General features: G+C 38.6%; 1 protein-coding gene across 5 annotated transcripts; it reads left to right on the forward strand.

Moving 5' to 3' along the window:
* On the forward strand, nt 1–25,893 carry TRA2A (transformer 2 alpha homolog). Of its 5 annotated transcripts, none has more exons than XM_055706606.1 (8): nt 1–249; nt 9,670–9,803; nt 11,395–11,566; nt 14,640–14,828; nt 23,175–23,290; nt 23,850–23,954; nt 24,653–24,720; nt 24,895–25,893. In XM_055706606.1, the coding sequence occupies exons 1-8, from the start codon at nt 214–216 to the stop codon at nt 24,903–24,905; spliced, it is 831 nt and encodes a 276-aa protein (XP_055562581.1). In that variant the 5' UTR covers nt 1–213; the 3' UTR covers nt 24,906–25,893. The 5 variants fall into 5 exon arrangements, with proteins under 5 accessions (XP_055562581.1, XP_027670537.1, XP_005445866.1 ...); XM_027814736.2 differs by having other exon boundaries at nt 11,467–11,566; nt 23,847–23,954; XM_005445809.4 differs by having other exon boundaries at nt 2–249; nt 23,847–23,954.
* The last annotated feature ends 1,846 nt before the right edge of the window (nt 25,894–27,739 follow it).

Below are 27,739 nucleotides of genomic sequence, written 5' to 3' on the forward strand. Positions count from 1 at the left end.
CCCCCGCGCGGTGTCGGGCGCAGACGGAGCGGAGGCGCCATTTTGCGCTGCTGCGGGAAACAGTTTGGGAGGCTCTGGCGGGAGGGAGGCGGCAGCGATATCTGTAGCGGTAATAATAACAGCAACAATCATAGCAGTAGCGGTTGTGGGTACAGTTGCTGCTCGGGACTAGCGTCCCCGTTCGCCCAGCCCCGTGGCCAGGACTCTGCCGACATGAGCGACGTGGAGGAGAACAACTTCGAGGGGAGGGTGAGTGGCCGTCCCTAGCCGGGCCGTGCTGAGCGGGGGTGACCTGACCCGGGGAAGGGGAGTGGGGGCGCTCCGCTTCCTCTGGCCCGGTAGGGGTGGGGGCAACGCAGCTTGTCTCTAAAATGGCTTCTTCAGGCGCCCGAATCTTGACTGGGCCGTGGGCCGCTCGCGTCTTTCTTCTCTCCCTGTCCCTCCTTTTGTTCCCCCCTCCTCCTTCTTTCTGCCGACCCGATGCTGAGCTCCGCTGCCTTAAACCTCACACGCTTCCTTCTCCCATCACGTAGCCCCGTCCCCGTCCCCATCCCCCTCCGTCGGGGTGCGGGCCCTGAGCCTTGGTGCTGCGGGTTCGCCTCCACCCTGCTAGCGCAGGCTTTTTCTTCAGAAACGGGGCTTAGAGCGCTGCTGTAGCCCGGTGTTTCCCCCCCCCCCCCCCCGCTTCTTTCTTTATTTTCTTTCCTTCCCGTGAGCCCGAGGCGCCCTGTTGTCCCGGCCCTCTGTTGTGTGCCGGGGCCACGCTTCGGCGTCGTTGCCCTTCCCCGTCCGCACGCTGCCTGCCGGCAGTGCCGGTCTCCCGGTCGCGGCTGGGGGAGCGCGGTCCCGCGCAGCGTGGCCGAGGCCTCCGCCCGCGTAAACGAGGAGGGACTGGGTCCGCTAGTGAGGGTGCGCTGCCTCTCCTGGCCGCGGGCCCGCAGACGGGATCGTCTTCGGGGCCAGGCTTCCTGAAGCCGTCGGGGAGGTACGGTCTTCGTTGTTAAACCGTTGAAACTCCTTGATCACGCAGCTGAAGACTTTGAACAAGCTGCTGTGGCTCTGTAATCTTGTTAGGCCTGTTTCTTCTCTCTTCCCTCTGACTGCTGCCGTTTTTCATGTGCGAGTATGACTGGTCCCTTCCGTTTTCAGTATTGGGGTTTTTTTTCTTAGTGATCATCAGGGCAAGCAGGAATTAGAAGCTGCTTGAAACAGGAGTTAAATGCGTGCTTTGTCCTTACTGCATCGCTATTTCCTTTCTTTAGTTTTGCAGAGATGATGTTGTTGTTGTTCATTCTTTAAAAGATTCTTTAAAGGAACACCTGAGCATCCTTTTGGTGACTTTGATGAACCAGTGGCAGTAGCTTTGCAGTTGTATAGGGTTACTGCCTGGGGAAACAAGCGATGACATTTTGGACGAGCAGTGTCACATTCCAGTAATTATTTTTACAGGAGTACTGTTAAGCTTCTGTAGTGCTGGTTAAAAAAAACCCAACCAACCAAAAAAAACCAAAACCAAAAAACCCAAGGCTGAGAGTGCTGTACTTGTCTGGGCAGTGACTGGCTGCTGCTTCTTCCTCCAGATAGGTAAACAAAATCTGTTCTTGTGTTGATTGCTTGGACAAAGATGGCTATATAGCTAATCTCTGAAGGGAAAACCAACTTAAGTCTGAGAAAGTTGAGCAACAAGTATGCTTTGTTAATTTCTTAAAGTTTTTACTTTAGTCTCCCATTTTACAGTAAGACTTGGATTTTTAAAATTATTTTGTCTCTATTCCCACTGTGATTTATTATTAGGAAATATGTTAGGTTCATCCACAGAACATTTATGTTAGGTTCCTTAATGGGTCTGTTAATGTTATAAAGCTGATATAGCTGTGGGGTTTCAGTATTTCTGCATGCTTTCTGCTGCCAAATGTAGAAGTAAAATAATGTTTTGAGAGTATGTGAAAAGTCCTATGTAGCAGTTTCTGTGACTGCTACTCTGCTACTACTTAGCTGGCTTGTTTTTTTGTTTTTGTTTTTTTTCTTTGTGATGGAAAATTACCTGTTGGAGAGAGCCTGCTGACTGTGTTGAGTCTTCGTTTGGAAAAAGTTCTGTTCTTTTCTCTCCCTAACACTGGAATTTCTCAATCAGTCTGGCATATGGCAGTGTCTTGTCTGCTGGTATTTTTTTTTTGTAACTGAACGTAATTGCGGGTAGCGGGTTGATTTATAGTTTTGGGGTTCTGTGCTAACTAATGAAGAACCACTTGTAAGCAGTTCTTTTCTTCTTCAGTAATACTTTTTTGTTGTTGATGCTACTAAAATACTTGAAATAAATTATATTTCAGACTGTAACATTTTATGTTTCATTTTCAGTGGAAATGCTTACAGGCATAAAATTAAGCATGTGCATCTTTGGTGCTTCAGTGTTTAGTCTGCTATTGCCAATTGAATAGAACTCTATTGTACCGAATGTCCTGGTGCTTCAGTTTGCTACATTTAGGCACGTGGAACTGGGAGAGTATGGCCTGAGTTTTCAATGGGAGAAAGAACTGCAGAAACTGGAAAAAAGTTTGTAAAGAACCTGCTTTCCTGGAAATTGCCGCAAATAAGAATTCGGAGTACCCTTTCAGTGTCGTGTCTGCCCCTCTCAAGTTTAAATACTAAATAATGTGACGTGCTTTTAAAAAACCAAATGCCAAAGGAGTAAGGGAGTTCAAGTTTAGTTCAAGTCCTTTTATAGTCTATCCATGTAGATGCATATTGGCCCAAAAGCACTTTAGTTAAAATTCTTGCAAGTGGTGAAGAAGTCAGATGCACTGAGATGAAGGTGGTTACTTATGAGATGTATGGAGTTTGTCTTGGAGAGATTAATTAGAAAGTGTTTGGCTGCTTACTTTGTGAAGAAAAGATGTTCATATATAAATAATGATAATTCAGTTAATTTTTTTAATTTTCCCACAATATGATCAGAAGTTTTACTTTTTTTTAAAAAAAGCTTCCTTTTAGCAGCGTTGAGACACTGTCCATGTATATGCTTTGCTTCTAATTTATGATTTTAAAGTCATAATGTTAATTCATCTGAACAGGAAATTTAGAATAATCATGGAAATAACTTTCCAATGAGATAATGCAAATAATGTAATGTAAAGACTTGCATTTTGAAAGTGTTGGGTAGAATCATTGTTGACATTGTAGAGGTTTGGGGTTTTTTATTCTTGAGGTTGCTTATTTCTTTATTGACTTTTTAAAGCAAATGTTAATCAAGTATGCTCAGACTAATTAACATCTGCTCTGTTTCTGTGTCATTTTACTTCAACTTAAGCAAGGTCTGTATTATGAACGTGGCTGTTTGAACAGAAGAAATCCCCCCCACCCCAAGCAAGCATGATGATTTAATGGAAAGAAATTGACAGAAGAATTAGAAATATAGTGGATGTGCTAGAGCTAAGTTTGTGGATGTAAAGAAGAAAAAAGGTTTTAAGTCACGCTTCTTATCCAGTGACTTGACTTTTGGAAAAGTCATAGGATTTTATTACCATTTAATGTTCTTTGTGAGCACATTAGACAGATGAGGCTTATTTTATCCTTTGTTGCTGTCAGATGACAGGCAGCTCTTACTTCCTTCCATATTTGCTGTTAATTTTAATAAGATGTTGTTCATTTGGTGCACATTCTGTGATGCAACTTCATTAAAACGTTTCCCAGAGCATTCAACAAGCTGGAGTCCGAACAAACCTGCACTTCAGAAGCTCCAGTTGAAACTTCGATAATTACTTTTTTTTTAGCTTCTCATATTTGATTTTTGTAATCTTAAAAGTTTAGTAGATCATTAATGTGCTGTTTGTCTAAATAGATAATAATTTTTATCAGAACAGAGACAAAACTCCATTTTGGAACTCCACATTGGTTGTCTTCCCTCATTCTAATGAGCTGCCTCTTCCTGCTCTATGCAGAATCTCACGGTGATCTCAGTCTAATAAAGCACTTGAAGAAATACATGATTTTGCATGTGAGCCATCTTGTTGAAGGAAGTGTGCGTAGTTCATATGTATGCAAGTGCCTTTTGGGTTAGCTTCACTGTGAATGTGTTTTGTATTTGCTTCATGAAGCTTGTATGCGAAATACTTAATTTCACATGTGTTCTGATGTTAGTTACTAAATCTGATCAATTTTGAGATCACGGGGTGGAGTGGGTGGGTAGGGGGGTAAATAATGGGTGAGAAGTGTATTTAGCCTATTGTATTCGATCTCTCCTGTAGTGGCAACCTGCCACCTGTGTGGAAAGGCAGGCGTGTTGTTTTCCATATCTTTTGAAATACAGGCTGTGATGGTCTGCTTATGCTCAGGAGTTCTGCATTGTCTTGGAGAGTGCTGTGATCACCCTGTGGTTTCCAAGACCAGTGTGGGAAAGGAGACTATATTTTTTTTATCAAGTTTAATAAATTCTAGATTTTTCTGGACCATGTCAGCTGGGAAGACGGCTTTTTTTGAAAATAAATTCAGTTTCCTATCTTCCATATGTGATAAAGGAGTTACTACAGAACCCTTCCTGAAGAGGGATGTTTTCAAGCCTCAGTGAGAAAATGAACTTGTAATTTTGGAAAGTTTATTGCTGAAGCTTCCTCTTCCTCTTTTTCTTTTTTTTCTTTTAATCAGAGGAGTATCACTGAGAAATGTGTAGTTTGCTGATGTTGGTAACTTAAAATATACATGACTTCAAAACAGTAAAACTTGGGAATTGCTTTCTGTATAGAAGCTTATTACATATACTATTGAAATATTTATAGAACAACAGCTAATTAAGGGTTCAGTTTTATTTGTAGTATAGAGTGACAGAATATAGTATGAAGCACAGATTACTTCTCTTGTGAGTTTTGGGGAAGGTTGGTAGATTCCTGTCAAAACAGTGGTTAAAACGTAATCTTGTCCTTTCTTGTAGATGAAATATCACTAAATTGACAGTTTATCCGGTGAATGTAGGCTGTTGCCAAGTATGTTTCTTCTTTGACTGTTTACATTTTTCTGTCCCTTTCCAAAGTTGGACTTTTTTTATTTCTTTAGTTTGGGCAGGAGTTTTGAACTTTGAACTGTCATTTTGCTGGCTTAATGGTATTGCTAGACTACTTGTCCTGTCATTTTTTGACCACATAATGTATTTCTTCTTAACAAGGCCAAATGAATTTCAACTGAAATTTGTGTGATTTAATGATATTTTTTTTCTTCCTGTTTTCTTCCCATTTCACTTTCCATGCTTTGCTATAGAAAGCTTAATTTAAGCTTATTCAGTTTTTTGGTTTTTTTTATTTAGCATCTCATTTTGATAGCCTTTCTGTCATACTCTGAAATGGTATGACAAGTTCAGGATGGAAGTGATGTAAAAGAAAGAACAATTTTGTCTTCTCTCCCCCTGCCCCGCCCCCCCTCCCTTTATCATACCTTCTCAAGATAGGTGGAAAACTGGAAAAGTAATTCTTACAGATTTTTGCAATCCTGCTTTGCATAGAAGCGTTTCGAGTGCTTTTAAAATAGTGATAAAATTGGAAAATAGCATTTCTAGAAGGATGCAAGGAAGATAAATGCTAGATATAAGTTGCATCAATTACATGGTTTAAACAGTTGTACCAGTATGGACAAAACACATTGACATGACTGACATGCTCAGCTGGATCATCTAAAGTTGTTGATAGTTGTTCAACGACTGTGTTTATGTGATCATGAGCTAATGGGGGGGCAGGGGGGGTGGAAGGCGGGCATGTATCCTTTCCATACCACTTTATTTCATGTTCTTTTTGGGAAGACAGAAGGTGGAAAGGTTGAAAGTTACTGTTCCTGCTCTCTTTAAATGCTTCTAGCAGTGCATCTTCTTACCCAGAGAATTAGTAACTGAACCTGCAGTTTTTAGGTTTGGTATTTACCTACGATAATTTCTTTGGCTCCAAGTTCCATTTCTTGGTGAATCATTAATCCCATTTCCTGGTACGTACTTGAGGAAGCCACCACGTCTTATTCTGAGGAAGCACACTGTTAATGATTGAGATTTTTTTAAAACTACTATTTTAGGCGGGATTTTGGTGGGTTTGTTTGGGGTTTTTTGTTGTCAGGGGGTGGGTGGGTGGATGGATGGTTTTTTTGTTGGTTTTTTTTTTTCCCATGCAGAAAGTGCTATTGGCAGAGGTAGCATTTGTTTTGAAAGGGAAGTCTGATCTGAAGAGTGTTAGGAAGTTAGCTGGCTGTCTCTTCCTACAGGGTGTAGTGACAGCAAATCTAGATGGTTTGACATGGTCACAGTGGGTATCTGCCTGATAGTTTGTAAGGGTGAAAGCAGTGACTGGACAGTTGCATAATAAAGCCGGAGGCGTTAAAATATGTACTGTTTTGTAAGATAGTTGTGGGATGAGAAGCTGAGTTTAAGAAACAGTCTTATCTGTGGCCTTTAGATGACTGAGGATCTTTAGAACAGAAAGATAAGAAAATGCTGAGTATCCAGAGAGAAATTGTAGTCTTTTCTCTTTTAAGCAGTATTTAAATTAATTTCTGTGATAATGATGTAGGTAAGATTGGAACATATAGGTTGCTTAAAGGCTAGTACAGAATTGAGAGATTTCAATGCTTTGGGTAATAGAGGTGTTTATTTTCTCTTGTTAAAGATGGCATATTAAGAAAGAATGTGTAACTAATTGTCTCATTGCAGAATGGATATAGATTGTTTATGCAGAACAACTGGGTCGGTCTGTGATATAGGCTAAGATATAGTTTGCTAATTATTTCCTTATAGTAGGAAGTAGAGGAGAAAAATTCTTTTAAAGTGACTCCTTGAAGTTCTTAATCCCTACCTCTAGTCTTGCTGGTCTAAATCTTGTTAGGTACTTTTTCAGCATCATCCTTAAGTCCTTAAACTCTTGTAGTCTGTTGTGATTCCCTTAGTATCTCCTTTTGAAGCACTGTAGGAGATATAACTAGGTGATGTATGTTGCATCAGAAGATGAGATGTAATTGCCTGCCAATGAGAGACACAGTATGCAACTGCTAACAGGTAATCTCTCTTTAGCTGCAGTTCACATCTACAGTTTGTTTGAGGTAGTTTGAAATGTGTAAAAACTTACACTGTCACTTTTGTCACTCCAGTTTTAAAGTTGTATGTTTGAGTGCAGCCCCTATAGGGGGCTACAGGGCTTGACCTATATGAAATGATGTAACATTTGCTTTTGGCAGCTTAATACATATTTGTTGCCATAACTGATACTATTAGGAACTCTGTGGGCAGTGTCATAAGATGCTTCAGTTGAATAGTTAAGGACACTGACTTGTACAGTGTATGGGGATGATTGGGTCTTTGGTATTTTTTGTACCTCCCAGCTCTTCTAGATTGTGCAGTGTCTAGATTGGGAGGATGGGTGTTGTTTGTTTTGTTCAAGTTTCTTAAGTTCTTGTTGTTCAAGAATTGATCTTTAAAATGTAAAAAGCATGGACGATGCAGTATCCTCATGAAGGAGTGACTGAGGAAGGTGAATTATTTGTCTTTTTATTGAGGGATGCTGTCTAAATCTGAATGATGTCACATTGATCAGCAATATAGAAGAACATTCACTTTTGCTAGGGAGCAAAGTAGAAATAATTCCCAGATAAATTTGCAATTGTTGCAGGAGTTGAAGGAGTAAAGGCAGGAATTAAGGAGGCTATCAAACAACAAAGAGTACCAAAATAGAGGCGAGGTGATGTGGTTCTAAAGGGAAATTTACTTTCTATAGTGAACCAGTGGATTTCAAATGTAAAAATAAAACCACCAAGTAAAATTTGGTAATATTTAAGTGCACATACATCCTTTTATTTCAGTGAAAGTCATGTAGCTAGATCAGCAGATAGGCAACTTAGTAAGGGTAACCTGTAATGCAGACCTGATTATATGGTCCACATGTCACAGCCAAGCTTCAAATTTGGCCCTCATTGATAAATTTGGCAGGCCTATCAGACATTCCCCATGTGTGTCTTGTCCTTTTTATTGAGGTAAAGGGGAAAGGTAGTGTAGCTGTAATACTTGTTAGTAAGGAGTCTCTCAGGTTCCATTTCTGGTGGATTTATTGTCTTGAAATGTGAGAGCTGCATCCTTTGAAAAGAACTTTAGCCCAAAGTATTGAAGAATGTAACTGCAAAAGAAAATGCAAATCTGGATGTAGGCAGAGTAAGAAATAAATTGAGAAAAACATCATGAGGACAGGCAGGGGAAGAAATTATGCAAATAAACATGAAATGTGATGCTTATGGGAGGGGAACTGGCTATGTGGTTTCTTCATTAAGAATTTTGCACATTTTTTGTAAAGTTACAGATGTATATACTATACTATTCTGTAGGGGTTTTTATAGCTGAGCTCCCTAGAAATGCTGTACACTACAAAATGTGGGGAAATCCTACCCTGCTTTTTGTTTGCTTGTTTTCCTAGTTTTTTTCCTGTGTGCATTACCACACAAGAAAAAAACCCCTCCTGTCTTTACTTCTATTGGATTGTTTTGAACTCTGTAGTATTACACATCTTGTTTTATATGGATTAAGTTATATGCAGGAAAACAGGATTAAGAATGAGGAAGAAAAAGTAGGAAGAAAAATAAATTGTTGCATATATCTATGTGCATGTATTATCAGAGTAAGTATGTGCATAGATAGGTTTTGACTGGAAATCTTTAGCTGTTCTGTTGAAGTGACAGTGTCTTAGTAATAATGTGTAGGAGTAGAATTTGGGATATTTGATACTGAGAAGAACATAGTTATTATTTTAGGGGCAAATCACAGTTATTGATATCAATACTTTAATATATTTGTGCTAATTAGTTTTTAGTGTATCTGTGCCTCTTAAAATCTGAAAGGGGAGGAGGGTAGCTTTGAAAATACAGTAAACCACTGAGAACTCAGTAAGCTCATTGTTAGAACATAGACACTTATACAGTTATAAAAATATTTTTTTAAAAAAAGTTGTTTTATAAAATAGTTTCTTGCACTTTACCTGCTGGCTTTTCAATTTGGTAGATAACATCTGAACTCCAGCAGAGTTTTATAATCCCCACGTGCTTAAATATACTAAATGTTCTTTTTCCATTAAGGTTAATGTTCGTGAAGAAATTGAAGAGTTTTTTCCAAGAATGTGGAAGATAAATCAAGATAAAAGAAGGCTAATGAAAAGTATTAAAGATCAGAAAATTAAAATTGAATGGGGGAAAAAATTGAACAGAAGATTGGTCAGATAGAAGCACTTGAATATTTTTTTAAGGCTATAATGAATTGTTTGAATTGGGGAAGAATACACGAAGTATGAAAAATGAAAAACTCAATGAAGAATGAAGAAAAGTAGAAAGCAAGAGTGAAGTAGAATTAAAAGAATCTGGAAGAATGAATGGGTCCTAGGTTAAGTAAATGTATGGTTTATGTTCCAGTGTCTGTATGATCAAGTTGTAGATGAATTTGCATGATTACTTAGTTAATAGAGTATTGGTGATCTGGTTCAAGCAGGGACCTATTTGAGGAAAGCATACAATATTAACAGTGGGTTAGCAAAATGAAATTTGTTTTGGAGGGTATTACCTAACCATTTGTTTTTCAGGAGCAATCAATATTATAGAATTACTGTATTTTAAATGTTAGGAGTTAGGCATTTATACAACCAATACCATTTTTAATACTGTCTTTTTTGTTAGGAGTCTCGCTCCCAGTCTAAATCTCCAGCTGGGAGTCCTGCTCGTGTAAAATCGGAGAGCAGGTCAGGATCTCGCAGTCCATCGAGGGCTTCCAAACATTCTGAATCGCACTCTAGGTCAAGATCAAAGTCAAGGTATGTCCAGACAGTTGTTCATGTTAATTCAGCGTTGCTACTTATGCCTGTTCTTCTGGTACATTGGCAAGATTTCTTTTCCCCTTGTTCTAAAAAATCATAAACCTTCTGGTATTAACAGGGCTATGTTAATTTGCACGTTAGTGATTACACAGTTGGGCATAGTTGGGGAAAGATTCCATGAGTAATAAAGCATGGGTATGAATAGAGAAGGCAATATAAATAGATGAAGTAATGTAGAAATCACAACTAAAATTTGTAGATATATCTTCCAGGAGAGAAGAGATTGCATCTCAGTTCTGTAAAAGTTCCTGCCTTCTTCCCCAAAAATCTCAGGAGGGGACATGACTCTTGTGTGGACCTCTTCTTTAGGGGAGAAAAAAGAAAAAGTCAAGTGAGAACTGCAGCAAAGGTAGTCTGGGTTAGATAAAAGAAGTAAGCTCTATAACTGTTGGAAATTTTGGAAGGCGCTACTTGGGGAAGTAGTTGACATTGCCTCATTGGAGGCTTTAAAAACAAAATCTGAAAACTGGCTTAAATTGAGCATGGATAGCTTCTTGATTTAGGGTAGCTCTAAGATTGAAATTCATTTTTTGATGCTGCATGTGTCCTTTTCTAGCCCAAGCGTGTGTATAGAGAGGCAAATTTTGTAGCTCTCAGTTCTGAGAAAGCTTGCTCAGAACAGAGGAAGAATGTCTTTTGTGTCTTTTGTCTAAATAGGTTGTAAATGTTACCTGGCTTATACTACCCATCTTCTCTCTTTCCCTTGTACCGTTGTACTGGTGAAAATGGGGGGAGCTACTGAATCCATTCATGAATGGAGAGAGAAACCAGAAAACAGCATTTGTAGCTTTGGAGCGGAAAGAGGAATTACATAGTATTATGTTCCTGCTCCCTGGTTCTTGGGAGAGATCAGTTACCCATCTTCCCTATCTATACACTTTATACCAGGGCAGCTGATAAAGAGTTACATACTCTGAATTCCCAAAGTTCAGCCAAATGTTATAGCTTCTCTTCTTGCAGTGTAGCCAGAAAATTAACTACTAACTGTTGTTAGGATATAATGCCCATATGAAATCATGCAACTTTGTGATGATGCTGGTTAAAAACTGAGTTTATCATTGGCTAGATATCTGCAAAGAAATGCTTGAGGAGTTAAGCAGGGGTATTTTTCGTCTTGAATAATTTTCAAACCTAGGTGAACTTCATTTGTAGATGCTGCAGCATCTTTCAATTTTTCAGCCAAGACAGTTTTTTAGTGTTGCATATCTGGTTTCTCTATTATTCTGCCAGTGTTAGTTACAAGTGCAGCCAAGCTGATAGAAGTTTAAACTTCGAACTTCCCAAAAACTGTTGTGAATATAATTCTCTTTGTATGCCAGAAGTACTGTCACAGTTAAAAACGCTACTGAGTAGGTTAAGAGATCCACACAGTCTTTAGATGTGCAAAGTGGAAGAGACTTAACTATTTTAATTTTGGAGAGCCTCAAATAAAATAATAAAAAAAAGATTTTTCTCTAGGAAGTGTAAGGCTTACAATTCAATATATCATGTGTATTTGACCTAACTAAAAGCTTTCTCTTTGTTGAAGATCCAGGTCCAGAAGACATTCGCACAGACGTTACACTCGTTCCAGATCCCATTCCCATTCTCATTCCCATAGGAGACGTTCTCGAAGCAGATCGTACACGCCAGAATACCGTCGTCGAAGGAGCCGTAGTCATTCTCCAATGTCCAACAGGAGAAGGCACACTGGCAGCAGAGTATGTCATGTTCATCAAGGCTGAGTATCAACAAAACAATTCCTTACATCAGTGTAGTCTAGGTTACCTGCAGGCTGAATTTGACCTTCTGTTTTGTCACTGCATATGGAAGTTTGGGGCAGGGGTGGGAACAGCAATCTCTGTCCTTAGAGCTGGGCATTTATTTCTTGGGCCTGCAACTGGCAGGGCAGTTGTAGAAATTCTTTGGAAACCATACCATTACAATACGTGCAGGTAGGGTGACACCTGCTTCTGTCTATCTGCTCTAAGAAGCTGAACCCTTCTGATCTTTTTGTTACAGTTCCAAATATATGTACCCTTCACAAAAACATGATCTTCCTTGTGCATGCTTGCAACCTGACAGTATTGGTAAGATTGACTATAGGAGCCAAAGAAGAAAACTCTCAAGTGTTTATTTGCTCATACAGCCCATTATGTTGAAGGTTGTTTGTGATTGTGTGAGTTTATACCGTAGACTAATGAATTTGGTTTAACTAGAAGTGAACCCATGTGTTATTAGCTAACGTGTAAATCTTAATAGACTAGAAAACTTCCGTTATGATAAGGATCAGTAAGCCTCTCGAAATGTAGATGAGAAGTATCTCTGTATGGACAGGAGGAAGTATAGGTACACCAACCAAGATCGAAGATACTAATCTTATGTTATTTTGAGAGATTTCTGCCAATGGCCGCCTTTATAATGTTTCAGTGCCTTAGCTTCTGGTTCCATGTCACTTCAGGCTGATCTATATGAGTGCGGTTATACACAGGTCTGCCTCTTACTTGATGAGGGCTGTGGTACTTTTCCAGTCCTTCTAGTTTTAGTCTGGTTTAGTTTCTCTGAATCTTTTACTAATCCTGTCAAAAAGGATATAGTTTTTTAGCAGGCTTACCTTGGTGAAGCATCTCACCGGGACCAGATAATACCAGTGTGAGGGAGAAGACAAGACTGTGTAGAAAAGGGCAGGACTACAGCAGTGCTAACGTACAGTGGCTTAAGCTGTTGTGAAGCAACGTTTGTAGTTACACTTCCTGTGGGTTGTTGCCAGTGTGTAATCATGGTGTAGTAAATATGAATCTAATGTCTTGAAAAATTGGCAGGAATAACTGAACTTAAGAAGGGTTAGCAGATTTCCTGGTGAAAGATGAATAAATCTGCTTTACTGCTTTAGGAAACACTAGAATATTTTGCTCTGTGAAGAAGTCTTTTTGCCTTGGAAATGACTCTGTGAAACATGAAACTTGTTTTCACAGTGAATTTCACATTAATTCTAAGGAGTAGTTCTAGTAGCATCAAGATGAAACTCAAATCAACCAGATGTGAATCCCCTAAATAGCAAGGTCCTAAAGACACCACGAAAATTTCTAGCAATTTTGCCACTTCTGATCTTATAGAGAGAGCTTGCATACTGTGTTGATGGGAGGCAGTACAAGATCCTAATGTAAAAGATGTCTTGTAGTCCTCCACAGTCACTTTAGTTCTTCCAGTTGTGATGTAACCGTCACTTGTTGCTTAGGGTACACAGACTGATTCTGAGTGCTTCTCTTGCCTCAGAAAAGGTAATAGGGTTTAAGTGTAAGGGGGATGTAAAAAATAGACAGTACTGGTATGTACTGTATGTAGGGACTTGTCCAAACAATGATTTAAATGACAGATACTTCATTAGACTCACAAGAGTTTCAGTAATAAGAGGAGTATAGCTGTTAATGCCGCTGAATTATCAGATAGATGGAAATACGGAGTAAAAAAGAAACCTAAAGCTGTATAATTAAAGCTTTCAAATGACAAACTGCCAGGTTTTGTTGTGCTCTTCAGCTGTAATAAGGAGCTGTTGAAGATTCATGTCTTAAAAGAAAAGTTTGAACTTTGACAAATGGAAAGAAAGAAACTTCAAGTATGATTAGTTTGGGCATCTTATTTTCACAATGGATTCCTGCACAAAAGCACTGAACCAAAAAACACAACCAAAGATCTAAACCTGTTCATTCTTCAAGTCAGGCTGAGAGGCACGGTCTGAGACATAAATTACTGTACATCAGTGGATTTGAAAACCTGAAACTGAAATATAAATTTTAACTCTGTCAACTTCCGGTTGTTATTGTAGCAGAAACGTTAAATCCCTATGCCTCTTGCTGGTGTTTTTAAATTGCTGCATCTAGTGTAACAGGTGCCAGAAGCTTAACTGAAAAAAATGTTAACTTTGATCAAAATAATTCTTACAGTGGAGTTGATGTTAGATTAACTCTCTGGCATGCAGAGAAACTTTGAGCCTCATAGAGAAATTGTACAATTTCATATTTGACTTCCTGTAGTTGAAGTGAAATGTATTAAGTAGATCTGTATCGCATAGATAGAGAATCAAGAGTCTTGCTGTAGAAAAGTGCCTGTGCTTTTGGATTACAGTTTCACAGAACTGGCCTTCAACAGTTGTTACTATCTAGATGAAAGAAGCAAGTGATTTTTCATCCAGTTTACCAGTGAAAAGAGATAAACTTTCAAATGTAAATATTAACTTTCAGTACAGTTGGATAGTAAGTGTTGAGGGGGGAAGAAGTTTTGGTAGAAGCTAAATTATAGTTCAGCTCTCTGTGCTTAGGAGCTCAAATGCGTTTAGTGTGTGCAGCTGGAGGCAGCATGCAAGTTTTCAGTACCGGTGGTGACAGTGCAAAAAGGCTGAAAGAGTGGGAGTTCAGGCTGCCTGACCTTTCTTAGCATGGACTTGTATGTCATGTCTGTACCTTATTGGTGATTCGAGTACAAAATTCTGATAAAATGATTTCTCTTATTTTATAGCTTTTCTCTTATTCTATAGCTTTTCAGAATACTTAATTTTTATCAACTGAGTTTTTTACCAACATGAGAAGTTTCTCTTTTTTCAAAAATAAAATTAATGGAAGTAGTGACTTTTTGAAAATATCGTAAAATCAGAGTAACTGTTGAAGTGTTAAGCTTTATAATAAGGTTTCATTTTCTTCAGATTAAAAACCTCTGGGAATTGAGAAATTTTGATGTAAGAATGTATAACTTGTTTTTTTTATAAACTTAATTGGAGTTGAACATTTGTCTTACCAGGCTAATCCAGATCCTAATACATGTCTTGGAGTGTTTGGTCTCAGTCTGTATACTACTGAGAGAGACTTGCGTGAAGTCTTCTCCCGTTACGGACCTTTGACTGGTGTCAATGTGGTTTATGATCAGCGGACTGGACGATCAAGAGGATTTGCTTTCGTGTATTTTGAGAGAATTGATGATTCTAAAGAGGTAAAGTTGTGCTTTACTGCTTTAACAGGTGTGCCCCCTGTGCATGGTCTTCATTAATATCTGGGGGTGGCAGGGATAGAGGGGACGTTTTTCACTTGTGTATTCACTAGTAGGTTCTGATGGTGAGATTAATTTAAAGTTTTGTTGAAACAACATGGCACTTCTAAACAAATGAAGCATTTTAGTTCAATGTTCAATGCTTAGGCAAATTTTGAACATGAGCTGTCTGTATTGAATCACTAATGAGCATTTGCTTTGATTTTAGTCTGTTACTTCAAAATGAAAGTAAATCTTTAGAGAGGTGCAGAAGCTTCCTAGTATTTTTGAATAGTTAATTTTCAAAATATTTTGAAGTAGTTTTCTGTATCTAGATTCTCTTTACTTTCCATTTTCTTCTCTGCAAGTATGTCATCATGCACTTGAAAAATAGTGGGTTTGTCTTGATTTGTGCCTTGGTCAGTGATGTTGCTAATTATGTGGATAGCTGTTCATAGCTGTGCTGAGTTGTTAGTACAATTGATCTGTACAGAAGGAATCGAAGAATATGAACAGCAGCCTGTGTTATGGTTCACCACAGTAAGCAGTACTTTTTTTTTACCTGTGTAGGGTTAATGTAAGCTTTAGAATGTTCGCTGAAATTTGAAGGTGAAATTGCTATTAAAAGTAAAGGCAAATCCATTTTTCAAAAAATTTTTTTCTTTAAGCTTTCACTGTGAGATTAGCTCTTGGACAAACTGAGTCACAGAATTCAACCATCTTGTTACGGATTAACAACCTTGGGCAGATGTTTTAGATTTGCTGTTTGATTTTTGCTTACATTTGTTAAGTGTATTCATAATGCTTGGATATGACTTTTCTCACTTAGCACTGGAGGGAGGGAGGGTGACAGCTGTGGAATCTACTATCAGTAGCTGAAAAATGAGAACTCTGATGCTAGTTGATGACTTTTTTTAATGAAAAAATGTTTTGTGGATGACTTGGTTGAACTAGACTCAGTTCTGATCTTTGATTTCTGGTACGATCCAACAGAGAATCAGCTTATGGGAAGAGTAGGATTTGTAGATGTATATATGTGTGGGTGTTGTAGGTAGTAGGGGTAAGTAAGAGGACATAAAACTTCCTTTAGTGTCCCTTCTGTATTTTCCCCACTATCACTTGGACAGGCTGAGAGAGGAGTTGGTGGGGTGGATAGCTGTATATCCATGTTTAGTGGCCTACTATCTTCTAACTTTTAACCCTGTATTTTTTTGCACTCTTGAGTGCAGTGGCATTTTGAAAATGTGACTCTCTTGTAGAACATTCAACATCCAAAATACTTGCACAGTTATTTGTTACATTCATGTGCCAGTTTTGTCTATTTTACAGCTTCATATGTCTATAGAAGTAGAGTTTTTCCTAGTTGCCATGGGCAATGGTCATGCATGACACCATGCATTTCTTAAAATGTTCTGTGTAAATAGCATGAATTAATTGGTTTGGTATAAAGCTGTTTTGGCAGATACTACAAAACCAGAATGCAGAGAAAAAGATGGGGTATTACTTGTGGTCAGAAATACAGAAATTAAGATGAGCACCTTAAACAGGAGCTGAAATAATTGGGAATGTAATTAAACGCATTTTTTTATTCCCCAGTGGACTAGTGCATGAAGAGGGGGAAAGGATGCAAACCCTCCCAGCGCTTGGAATTTACATAACTGAAATACTTTGGCAGAAAGGACAGGAGAAGAACTTTTTCATTTGACTTATTTTATGGGCCTTCAGGACAGATTTAAAGATGGCACTAAGTGGCAGCTAGTGTACAAAAAGGGGATAGAGCTATAGCTGTGAAACTCTGTGACAGGCCCTGTAGGAAAACAGTGAAGGACATGGAGTAATTCTCTGAATGGAAGATAAAATCTGAGAAGTTCAGTATGCATAAAAGCAATGACACTTGAATTACTTTTGTTCTGAGTAAATCCCTCTCCTCTTAAAAAAACAAACCAAAAACCTAAAAAACCCCAACCAAACATCCAACACCCTAAGCATCTGAATAAAGAGAATATAAAACTGTAGATAAGATGCTGAACTGCCTTCCAGCCCTTTTAAAGCAGTCGTAGGTGGATTAAATATGTGCAGAATTCCAAAGAAAAATGAGGATTTCTAGTGATCTTCACTGTTGTTCTTCAAAGAGAGGCAACACAGGGAAGTCTTTCAGCTGATGTGCTCTCAAGCACTAGTAATATTAAGACTTGACTCCAAATGAATTGTTAGTAGTTTAAACTCATAACTTGGCCTAAGATAGATCAGTGTGCTATTGTGTGGATTCTGTTGTGGCTGAAATCCCTCCAAGATCTTTGTTGTAGCTGGTTACCTTTCTTACAAATTGGATCAATTATTGAGCTGGTTAAAATGTTGCTGAGCGTCAAGATTCTGAAACAAAGTGATGCAATGTTTCTAGTTCCATAGGGTGGTGAAGACATTTTGAATTGTCAACTAGCTTGATGTTGCAGAAATCAGTAAGACAATGTAAACTAGTGTTTCTTAAAGGTGGTGCTTTGCAGTGTTCTAAAAACATCACAGGGGCAGTAGTAAAAGCTTTTCACCAGACTTTCAGAACTTCGTGTTGCTTACAACACCATTACAGCCTTGTCGTTAGCTGTTCACGATCATCCTGGCTATAAAGAGGAGCAGAGCTTCAGTGTTTGCTTACTAGTAGAGCAGCTGTCAGAGCATCACAGTACCTTCAGTCATTCCACCTTAAGAGGACTGGGAAAGAAATGCTGGATGAATGTATACATTCTAAAGATTTCATGTGGAACCTCTTCTACTCTGAAATTCTGCGGAGATTGAGATGAAACTTCATGGTCTGACAGAAGGTTCCTTCCCCATTAATGGTCTCATTGCAGTGGTCTAGCATTTGCAAGGTAGCACTTCACTAGATTGTTACATTCTGACCCATATCGAAGATGCTTCTGAACATGGTCTTTTAGTTCAAAGGGTGATGATAGCAGGCGGCAGATGTTGAGGACTGATGGATGGCTGTCCAGAAGACCTGAGGTTTTGCTGTGCTGATGTTTTTTGGTGTGCTTGCTCGAAGCCTATTTGAAAAGCTTATGTTTGTATCTACCTTTTTCTAGAAGAAAAGGTATTCTTTCTTACAGGTATAGTGGTTTTAAAATATTTTTTTTTTTTTTCCGCAAAGTTAGTGTTTTTTTAAAAAAACCAACAAAACACTAAGTAATACTTGGTATTACTTTTTTGCCTTGTGTGTTGCAGTATCTTATGTTGACTACCCTCTGCTAAGTCTTTAGAACCACACATGCAACACTGTGCAAAGGGCAAGATCTGTAAACATCTGTGGAGGACCCATTTCTCAAGATTGGAGTTCTGTTTTTTATGTAGTTCTCAGTATTGGCAACACTGGCACTGATCCAGTGTTGTAATACTGCAGTTTTGCGATATTTTTGCTGAATTACAGGATATTCACCTGCCTATCACAATAGGATTTTCTTCCTGTGTTTAGAGGAATGTAAAATTTTATGTACTAGAATATGAAAAAAAAAAAGAAAACAGTTGGGATGTGTGTGGAATCTCAGGGTTAATAATAAATTGAGAGGATTATGAGTGATAAGTGTTGGCTGTTCAAGGGTGATGATTCCTCCTACAGTTACCAGGGATTTCATGTGCCACTATTCGGCTTTTCAGTAACTCAGAATACTAATATTAGTTGTTTAAACCAAGGCTACTGTAATGTACTATGTGTCTATAGTAGCAAGAACTCATCTGAGAAGCATTGGCTACAGCAGCTGTTGGCAATACGGAAATTTTCTGTTTTCTAATGCTAGTTGTATACTCTTTGCAGTTTTGACCACCTTTCAGAACAGTTTTCTGAAGTAGTGTTTATTAGCAGTAAAGACAAACTTTATATAGACAAACTGAATTATTAATTCAGTTGGCAAAGACCAGAATAATAACAGGATTTGTCATTCTGTTTTGTAAGACGCTTAATCTGTGGTGCAAGCAGACCAGCTTAGGAATGTCATTATTGACCAAAACTTCTCCCATAGCTTGTTGAAGAAATGCTTTAAGTATTGTTTGTGGTATCAAAAGGGGACCCTTGATATACCATAACAGAATGCAAGAAGGTCTCAAGTGTTTGCAATTACAAGTTGCAGACTCTGGAGACTCTGAAATACCATGAAATTGCTAATACTTGCAGAAACATATCCAGTTACCCATTCTGGTTTTCTAAAATCCTGTATTTCTTGACTCTTACTAAACTCTTTGAAGTATGCTTTAAACATAATATAATTAATAGATGTTTAAGATCATAAAATTAGATATTTAAAAATTATCACTGACTATTCTAATAGTAATTCAAAAAACAAAGCCTCAAACTAGACAATATAAATCCACTTTTGTTCAGACAGCAGTAAGTGTAAAAAGCTGTGTTTCTTATTTTCTTTCTTCATCCCATCAGATTATTTTTTTCCAGATGTCCTCATTAAATCCAGACCTGAACTTTAGTTAATACAGGGAGGAGAAAAGCTAACCTATTATGACTGTTCATACCATGCTGTACCTGTGATACAGTAGAGGTGCTGTTTTATTGGTGGTGTTAAATGCAATATGGGAAGGACTTCAGGTAAAAAAAAAAAAAAAAAAGCAAGAACCCCCCAAAAAACCCACAGCAAACAAAAAAAGACAGTATCTTACACAGTTATTTTTAAATCATGAAAATACACTCTCGGAATGAGTCCCAGCATATATTGTGTTTAACTATTCAAGTATTCAGTCTGTACATCACTAACTTTGTAGTGATGTCACATTATTGAAGTAATTCAAAGCAGTTAGATGCAGTTGAAGTGAAAGCTTGATCTTTTGTTCAACACCAATGGTGTCTTGAACTCCATAGTAGAAAGGTAAAGCGGCTGTGATACCAGCTTTGCCCAGTCAAGTTCTCTCTCTCCCTTCTCCCCACTTCCTCCCCACACCCTTCTCCAATGACCTGTTTCCTTGTCCAGGCTGCTGTGTGTGGCGTTATCCAGACTGAAAGATCATTTTTTTTCAGTGAATTCTTGATTGCTTAACAAATATCAGTCACCTGTGCAGGTGTGTGCATATAACTAAAAGTTCAGTGTTTCAAAACTTCCTTTACCTAAATGCCAATACATGTATAAAACACCACATACTGTAATAAATATCAAATTAAATTGGAATCTGTTAAATGTAATGCTTCCTTTCTGTTTTTGGCACTGGAGGCCATGATCCTGTAGTTTGGGAGCTGCTCATTTTGTCAAACTAACACCTTACAGATAATAATTTGAAGGAGGTTTTGTTATTATGAATGGGCTGCTGTAGGTTAAAACCTGTAATCTAAGATTGAAATATTACCGGTGCTATTCCTGATCCTCATTTTCTATTTTCTGACTGCAAACATACAGATGTATATTCTGGACTACAAAGTCTTATTTTCCGCAGCATTTGCAACCAAAAGTAATAGTACATGTTTGTAGGGATCCCGTTTGCTTGCCTGCTCACTGTTACCTTGCAAAATCCGTGCAAGTCTTTCGACAACATTCAGGTATTTGGAAGAAGATCCACGCTGAAATAAAAATGGACTGTTGATAGTTAAAGGCTCCTAAAGGGGTAATACCTGTCTTAAACCCCAATATAATTTGATTTTTCCCTTTAAAATGTTTCATTTGATGGTCTGGAAAATACACTTCTCTTTCTTAAACGGTGTTTGAGAATGTCTTTACATGGTTAGAGTGAAAGTGCAATTTTTCTTTTACATTAAATGTTCTTAACATTGGTGCATACCCAAAATCAGCAAGAAAAGTGAATTTAAATGTTTTAACATTAGTCTAATAAAATTGTATAATCCAAAACCGGTTCATAACAAAACACAGACGTGTCAGTAATTAGAAGCACCAGTAGTTTTTTACAGCCTTTGTACAAAGTAAATACTTTTGTATCACTTGTCTGAAACAGGTTTTCAAATAGTGCTTTGGATCCTATTGCAGCAGTCCTTAGGTAATAATGCCAGCTTAGGTACTGTGTTTCAAAGACTTGAGGTGTGGTCATTAGAAATGATGCAAAGAATTTGAAAACCTCTTTGGAAGGACCTCCCAGTTGCTACTGTCCAAATGTGAGTGATACAAACTATCAATTGCTGTTGGATTCATAATGGCTTATTGTAGATTGCAACTTCTCTGTATTTAGGGAATGCAGTCAAAACTGTAAAAGGCTTTCTTATGTTTGTATATGTAATAAAGATTGTGATTATTTAATTTTTTTTTTTACTTGGCAGTTATTGTTGGCAGCTAAGCTAAGAAAATTAAAGTTTTAATTAAAATTAAAGTAGGTCGTTAAACGTTGTGACCAGGGTATCAGAGTTTCTTGCAGACTGACAACTGTGAACTGATCTTTATCCACTGAAATGTAACATGTTTCTTGGTACTTCCAAGACAGACAATCAAGTCTCAAAATTAACTCTTCATCTGTCTTGCTGGTATGTTGCTCTTCGCTGTACTACCCCAATGTCAAAGAACTCTTCCTCTTAGAGGTGTTTGTTCTTTTCACTAAATAAAACACGTGCCAGGTGTCCTAGTTTTGAGGTGGCTTCTTGTCAGCTGAGTTTATTACTCTGCAAGTTGTTGATTGGATGTAAAAATGCCAAGAAGCAGAAAATTCCTTACTTTTCAAGATAACGTGCATATTGCTGCATTTCCAGAAAGGTGGTTTTCATCATGAAGCTGATTTTTCAGCCAGCTATTTGCAGCCTTCATTTTTAGGTTTGTGCACACATACATTCCTAGGATGTGTGCACAGATTTATTTTAATCTAGATCATCCTTGTGGAAGAGGACTTTAAAAAAAAAAGAAAAAAAAAGTCCCTAGGCTAGGAAACTGAGGCAAGGAAACTAAAGCTAACGATCGTGGTTTATCCACAAAACGTACTTTAGTGGATTTTTAAAGATCTGAAATGCTGTTTGACTCTGCCTTGCAGTAAGGTAAATAGTTCTGGTTTTGTCTGGGGACAGAACTCACTAGGTGGCGATGTGGCATAGCTACAAACAGCATTATTAAAACAGACTAAGTGTAGTTAAATAGGTTAGCGATCATTTATTCGCTTCCAGTTTGGGCACATCACAGTTAAATCAGGCAGGTGTCAGGTTTTTGTTTCCTCCTCTATAACATGTATATTCAATAAGTTTCTTGTTAAAGATATGCAAAAAGTTATATTTCTGAGTAGTATCGTTTCATTATTAGGAAAAAAAAAATGCTCTGGTTGAGGTACCTTCATGTTTTGAGGTTGTGTATTGTTCCTCACAGTTAAATAATAGCAAAGTGGTTGTGTTCTTTTAACTCAAGATTCTTAACAGTGTCTCTTCTCCACAGGTGAAAAACAAAAATAAGCTCTATTGGGCTAAGTGCTGTCCTTAGTGTCACAAATTAAGTGATGTGTACTAGTATTTGAGAGATCCTCGAACAGCAGATGAAAGGATTAAAGAAAAAAATTGCTTTCTGAATTGTAATGGTTTTTAAGTCTAGCGTTAACTGTTTGTTAAAATCCTATGGGTTTGTGGTTTTTTGGATTTGGGGGGATTTTAAAAGTTACTTTTGCGTTAATACAGTTCTCAAAAGTACGCTCTGCTCCTTTGAAAAGCCGTTTCGGTGATGCCGAGTGTGCGAAAGGCCATTCTGTTGATCCTCAAAGCGCAGAGCAGCGTGCGGGGCGGGGGCTGCGGGGCGGGGGCAGGGCGCCTGCCCGCCCGGTGCAGCTTCCCCGAGCCGCGATTGCGAGCCGAGCGGGGAGGCAGGTTGTCATGAGGGAGCCATGGAGGCTGGGCCCGCCATTTTGCTGAGCTCTGCTGGAGCAGGCCCTTGTGAGGGAGATGGCAGGAGGCTGGGGGAGCGTGAAATGGCAGCCGGCGAGCAGCAGCCCCGCCATGTGCCCCCTCCAGGAAGCCACTTCGGCACAGCGTCCCAGTCCGCCCAGCCCCTCGGGGTCAGGGGACGGCAGGGAAGATGCCGTTTTCAGAAAAAGCTGGTTAGGCTTTCGCTTCACCTTTCTGGTGGGTGGAAGGCAAAGTCTAGGGAAAGTGGCTGTTGGTGGTTAGCACCCGGCTCTCCGAAGAAGGGCTGTGTGTCACGGTGCTCCGGCACCCTGGTGCGGTCCTGTAGCACTGTCGGCAAACGGGCCAGGGGACAGGGATGAGCCATTCGCCACAGCGGGGCACTAGTAACCAGCCTAACTAAAACAAACCCAGGGCTTGTGTTTCTGACGGAAAATAATGTGTTTTGTATGTAGCGTTCCAGTAGGATGCAGGTCTCACGTCCCTCTTCCCTGTCTGTCCTGCAGGCAATGGAGCATGCGAACGGCATGGAGCTGGATGGCAGGAGAATTCGGGTGGATTACTCCATCACCAAGAGAGCACATACACCCACCCCAGGCATTTACATGGGCAGGCCAACACAGTAAGGAGTTCCCTTCCTTCCTGTAATGGGACTAAAATGGTTTTAAACCGAATGCCTGGAGTCTGGTTGAAGAAACAGAGCCAAAGATAATTTTTTTGCATTAAGAGTTATGCCAATTGTATTTTATCACAAACTTATTAATATAAAGAACGTGCTATTATGGTTCACATATACTACTAAATCCTACTGTAGTTTATTGTGTTTATTGTATTGTAGTTTATTTATAAATAAATAAACAACTGAAGGAGTTCTTTTTAAAAATACATGTCCAGCATGGTCTCTTAATGCACCCTTAGCTTACCAAAATACTAAGGTACCCATTTGCCAGTGATTTGGATGGGAATTAGGCTCAAATCTCTGGCAGGTTTTTCTGGTTTTTTTTGGTTTTGTTTTTTTTTTAAGGCGTTTTTCTTTTAATTGTTTCATTGTTAGATTGTTTCATGGCATAGTCTTAAGTGGCTAATTTACAATAACACGTTAAAAAAGCTTTTAAATAATTTAAATCAAGATGAAGAGTAGCTCTCTACAGTAATTTTTTTTGCTTTTTCCCTAATAGCAGTGGAGGAGGTGGTGGCGGTGGAGCAGGTCGTCGCCGTGACTCATATTATGATCGGGGGTATGACAGAGGATATGACAGATATGAAGAATATGACTACAGATACAGGTACCTAATTTTTATTTTATTTCTGTAGGAACAGTGGAGTTGTTGGAAAAACTGAAGAGCTAAGTGGCAAAAACTGTTACTCGGTTTGTAGCAAGATTCTGTATACATGCTTGCTATGTGTTAGGGTTTGTGGGATTAAAGTAGTCATAATCTTCGGTGTTAATGTAACTTGGTTATACAGTAAACAGTTGGGCAAGGGGTTAATTTTGCTACCTGAAGGAGGTGGAGCATGTACCCTACAAATGTGGTGGACAGATAGAAGTGAACTCGTTTTTCCATGCTGTATATAGAACCAGAGACAGCTGATAGACAGTGCTGTTTAAAAAGGAGTTATTTGTAGATGGGATTTTTAATGCTTGACATTTCATAACCATCTCACTGGTTTTAATGTTATCTAGTTTTAGAGAATGTTGTTCAACAAGAATTGTAGGCATCTAGAAAAGCACTTCATGTGTTTGCAGGGCTAGTGAGAGTTTATTAAATTCTTTGGGAATATCTTACAGTTTTAAATACAGCAAATAGAGAAATATAAAAGCGTTTTTTAAATAACTGTAAGCCATAGCCAAATAAAGCTGAAATCATTCATGCAGGCCAAGTCTTTCAGTGCTAAGGAAATGGTTCTGTTCTGTAGAAGCGATGTGAATAAGGCTGCTTTCATAATTGACGTTGTTGAGTTTCTTCTTTCCTTTTCTTTAAAGGAGACGATCACCATCGCCTTATTATAGTCGATACCGATCACGATCAAGATCCCGTTCCTATAGTCCAAGTAAGTAAATACAAGGGAATAAATACAATACGGGTGGCTTAAACCTTCTTGTTACTAGAATTAATTGATCAATGGAAATTCTGAATGGGAAAGCACAAAATCTGGGCACATTAAAGCTGAGGTGATGTGTGTACAGGTAGTTTACAGTAATTGTGTTGTCTTATTTTTTTCCAGGGCGCTACTGAAGATCAGAAGAGTTAAAAGTTGAAGATATGATTTTTAAATACAAAGTTCAGATCTTAGTTTCCCTACTGCTTTCCCTCCCATCCTCCCTTGTCCTCCATCCAGCTCTTTTACGAATCTTTGGTTCATTTAGAATATACATATCTTCAGTTGAAGTATTCCTGTTTTCCATCCCTCCTTATTGTAATACTCTTAAATATTGTAATTGTTGTAGTTTTTGTGTAGTAAAACATCTTAAGCAAAATGAAATAGAGAACCCAAAGTGCTGATAAGTTTTGGAAGTCATTCCTATTTTGTTTTTAAAACAATTGGACTCCTGACTAATCAGAAGAGAGCAATGATATTTTTAAAGCTTGCATGTCATATGTAGTATACACACTCAGATACTTCAGTATAAACCTGCATTTCCACGTAACTCGTTAACCTTTCTGTTAAAAAGTTTACCTATTACTTTGATAAACAAGTAATGACTTTGAGCCTTTTCTGTAATGACAAATTTACTTAGATAGTCATGAACCAGAATTTTTTTTTTTTATTATTATTATTGTCAGGTAGTTGCTTTGAGTGTAGACTATTTGAGCTAGAGCAAAATTTGGTATTTGACTGACTGGGAAAATAGATCCTTGTACACTCAAAATTAATGCTGTGTTTTATAGATAAAGTTTCTGGATTGCTGCACAGTGGATAACATTTGAAGTTAAAACTAAAAATCCTGGGGGTTTTGTTTTACTTGTTGAATATTTCCCCTTAATCGGTGCAGGAGAGAAAATATTTATTGAACGTAGCAATTAGTTATATAATTTGCTGTTCACTTAAAAAAAAAAAACACTAAAACAAACAACAAATCCCACCAATTTTTTGGTATTGCAATAATGATTAAGCAAATTTTGTTTCCAGTCCTTTTTTGGAGTTTTGAAAGTATGGATGGAAAAACCCACAACTACATGTAAACCTTTTTTCCCCCTTAATAAAAGTTAATTCCACTGATAAGTGGTTTCTTGTCTTTTGTTCTGCAGTTGGTGTCACCTTGGAGTATAGGTTAAACAAGACTTAATATTGCTGTATGGATAATAAAGTCAGCATTTCTGTGTCTTCTCAGGAGCCTTATCTCCCCCGAGAATCAGCACGCAGTTCTGTGGGGTGGCTGAGCAGAGTGGGTAGCCCGGTTTTCTCTTGTGCCGCCTTTGGCACTTGCTGGAGTCACGGTGAGATGGTTAAAAGGAGAGAAACACTACTGACTTTGTTGAGATTTCTGGCACGTTCTGCACTCTGAAATAGCTCGCCATGTGGCTGGTTGAATGTTGATGTTGGCACAGCAAAAAGAACAGGACTACAAAGCCCACACAGCAAAAATCATTTCGTCCTGATTGTCAGGGAATGCCACCAGAAGAGCTTGTCATAATTTTAAGAGGGCAAGCATATGAAACACAATTTTGTTAACTATTTGTGAATGTCAGAGCCAGGAACTATTAAAAATTAATTAAAAGAAAGATTAACACACATCCAACAATTCTTAAAAGCTTGATACAACGTACCAGGAGAAATTGGTGACAAAACAAGTTCTAACTTTCTGGCTGTTGTTCAATACTTTTATCCATTATTTTTCAGCCATAAATTGCAGTTAAACTCGTAATAAAAATTAAAGGATCTGAAACAAGTTAAATACCAGTAAAATCAGAGTTGGAAAGTTGCCTATTGGTGGTCCAGACAAATTAAGAAATATTAACAAAAATGTCCTAAAAACCACAGAGCCAAAGTCTCAACATGGAGAACTGTTGGTATTTTTAATTTTGGTTTTGTCCTTTCAAAATGAAGGAGAGCGCTGTGCAGAAATAGCGAGGCAACTGGATGCAAAAGCATGGGGAGACAGCTGCAGGGCTAATTTGGGGGATGTGTTTAGGCTCAGGGAATTATGGTGATGGCAGCGAGGGAGAGGTGGCTGCCGCTTGCCATTGTGGCATTTGTGGCCTGTAATTGCCAGGGGGTGAGGAGTCAGGTCTGTCAGCTGGGCCCTTCAGCAGGTCGGTTGCCTGGAAGCTAAAGCCAGGAAAGGAGGCTCTCGGTCCTCGTCTGGGAGATTGTTTCTTCCAACAGCTGGACCCATCAGCCTAACAGTCCCATTTGTCACGAGTCCGTACAAATTGTAAGTGGCGGCAGCGCTGTCTCAGCGTGGTGCATTTTGTGCTTCGTGTTGGCTGGTGTGATGCAGTCCACTTCAACGAGTGAAAGTGGTAGTTCTTACTGCGTTGGACATACTTGTACATGTATGTAATGTATTTGTTAGGCCTAAATGACTGTTTCTAAAACTGTCAGTCCCGAAAAGGGAAGGATAATTTGTAACCGTTTCCTCATTTGGGTAGGCAGCTTTTTTTTTTTTTTTTTTTTTTTTTTAACCCCAAGATCAGTTGGGCAGAGGTCTGCGTTAGCAGTTTTCTGTAACTTCTGTGGCTTGCGTTCTTTGCAAGGATGGGAGCCTTGTCTCTGTTGGAAAGGGATTTGGGAACACCGTTTATATAAGCTCCTGATCCTGTTTATGAAATGGAATAGCCTGGGTAACTCATACCGTGTCGCTAAACGCAGCTAGTTAAACAGTTACACACTTCCTCTGGTAATTTTTGTGTTTTCTTGTGTTCTAGGTGAGGAATTTAAGCATAGTCAGAACTCTGATCGAATACTAAAGTTCTAAAACAATGTAAAAAAAAGTCAACCCAAGTAACAAAACCTGGGGTTAAGCTCATTGTATACTAGCACAAATTAAGTTTGCAGTTGGATTGTAGGGAATGTTTAAATGCTAACTGTATAGACAGACCTGATAGTTCATCTAGGTTTTCATGTA

This window comes from Falco cherrug, chromosome 4 (assembly GCF_023634085.1).
Source record: "Falco cherrug isolate bFalChe1 chromosome 4, bFalChe1.pri, whole genome shotgun sequence".
Classification (NCBI taxonomy): domain Eukaryota; kingdom Metazoa; phylum Chordata; class Aves; order Falconiformes; family Falconidae; genus Falco; species Falco cherrug.

What these genes read in the sequence shown, in the direction of transcription:
- TRA2A (XM_005445809.4), top strand. Translation starts at nt 214, where the DNA reads ATGAGCGACGTGGAGGAGAACAACTTCGAGGGGAGG. An exon ending in TACATGGGCAGGCCAACACA is followed by an intron (nt 23,291 to 23,846) that starts GTAAGGAGTTCC and finishes TTTCCCTAATAG; the next exon opens with CAGTGGAGGAGGTGGTGGCG. An exon ending in GAATATGACTACAGATACAG is followed by an intron (nt 23,955 to 24,652) that starts GTACCTAATTTT and finishes TTTTCTTTAAAG; the next exon opens with GAGACGATCACCATCGCCTT.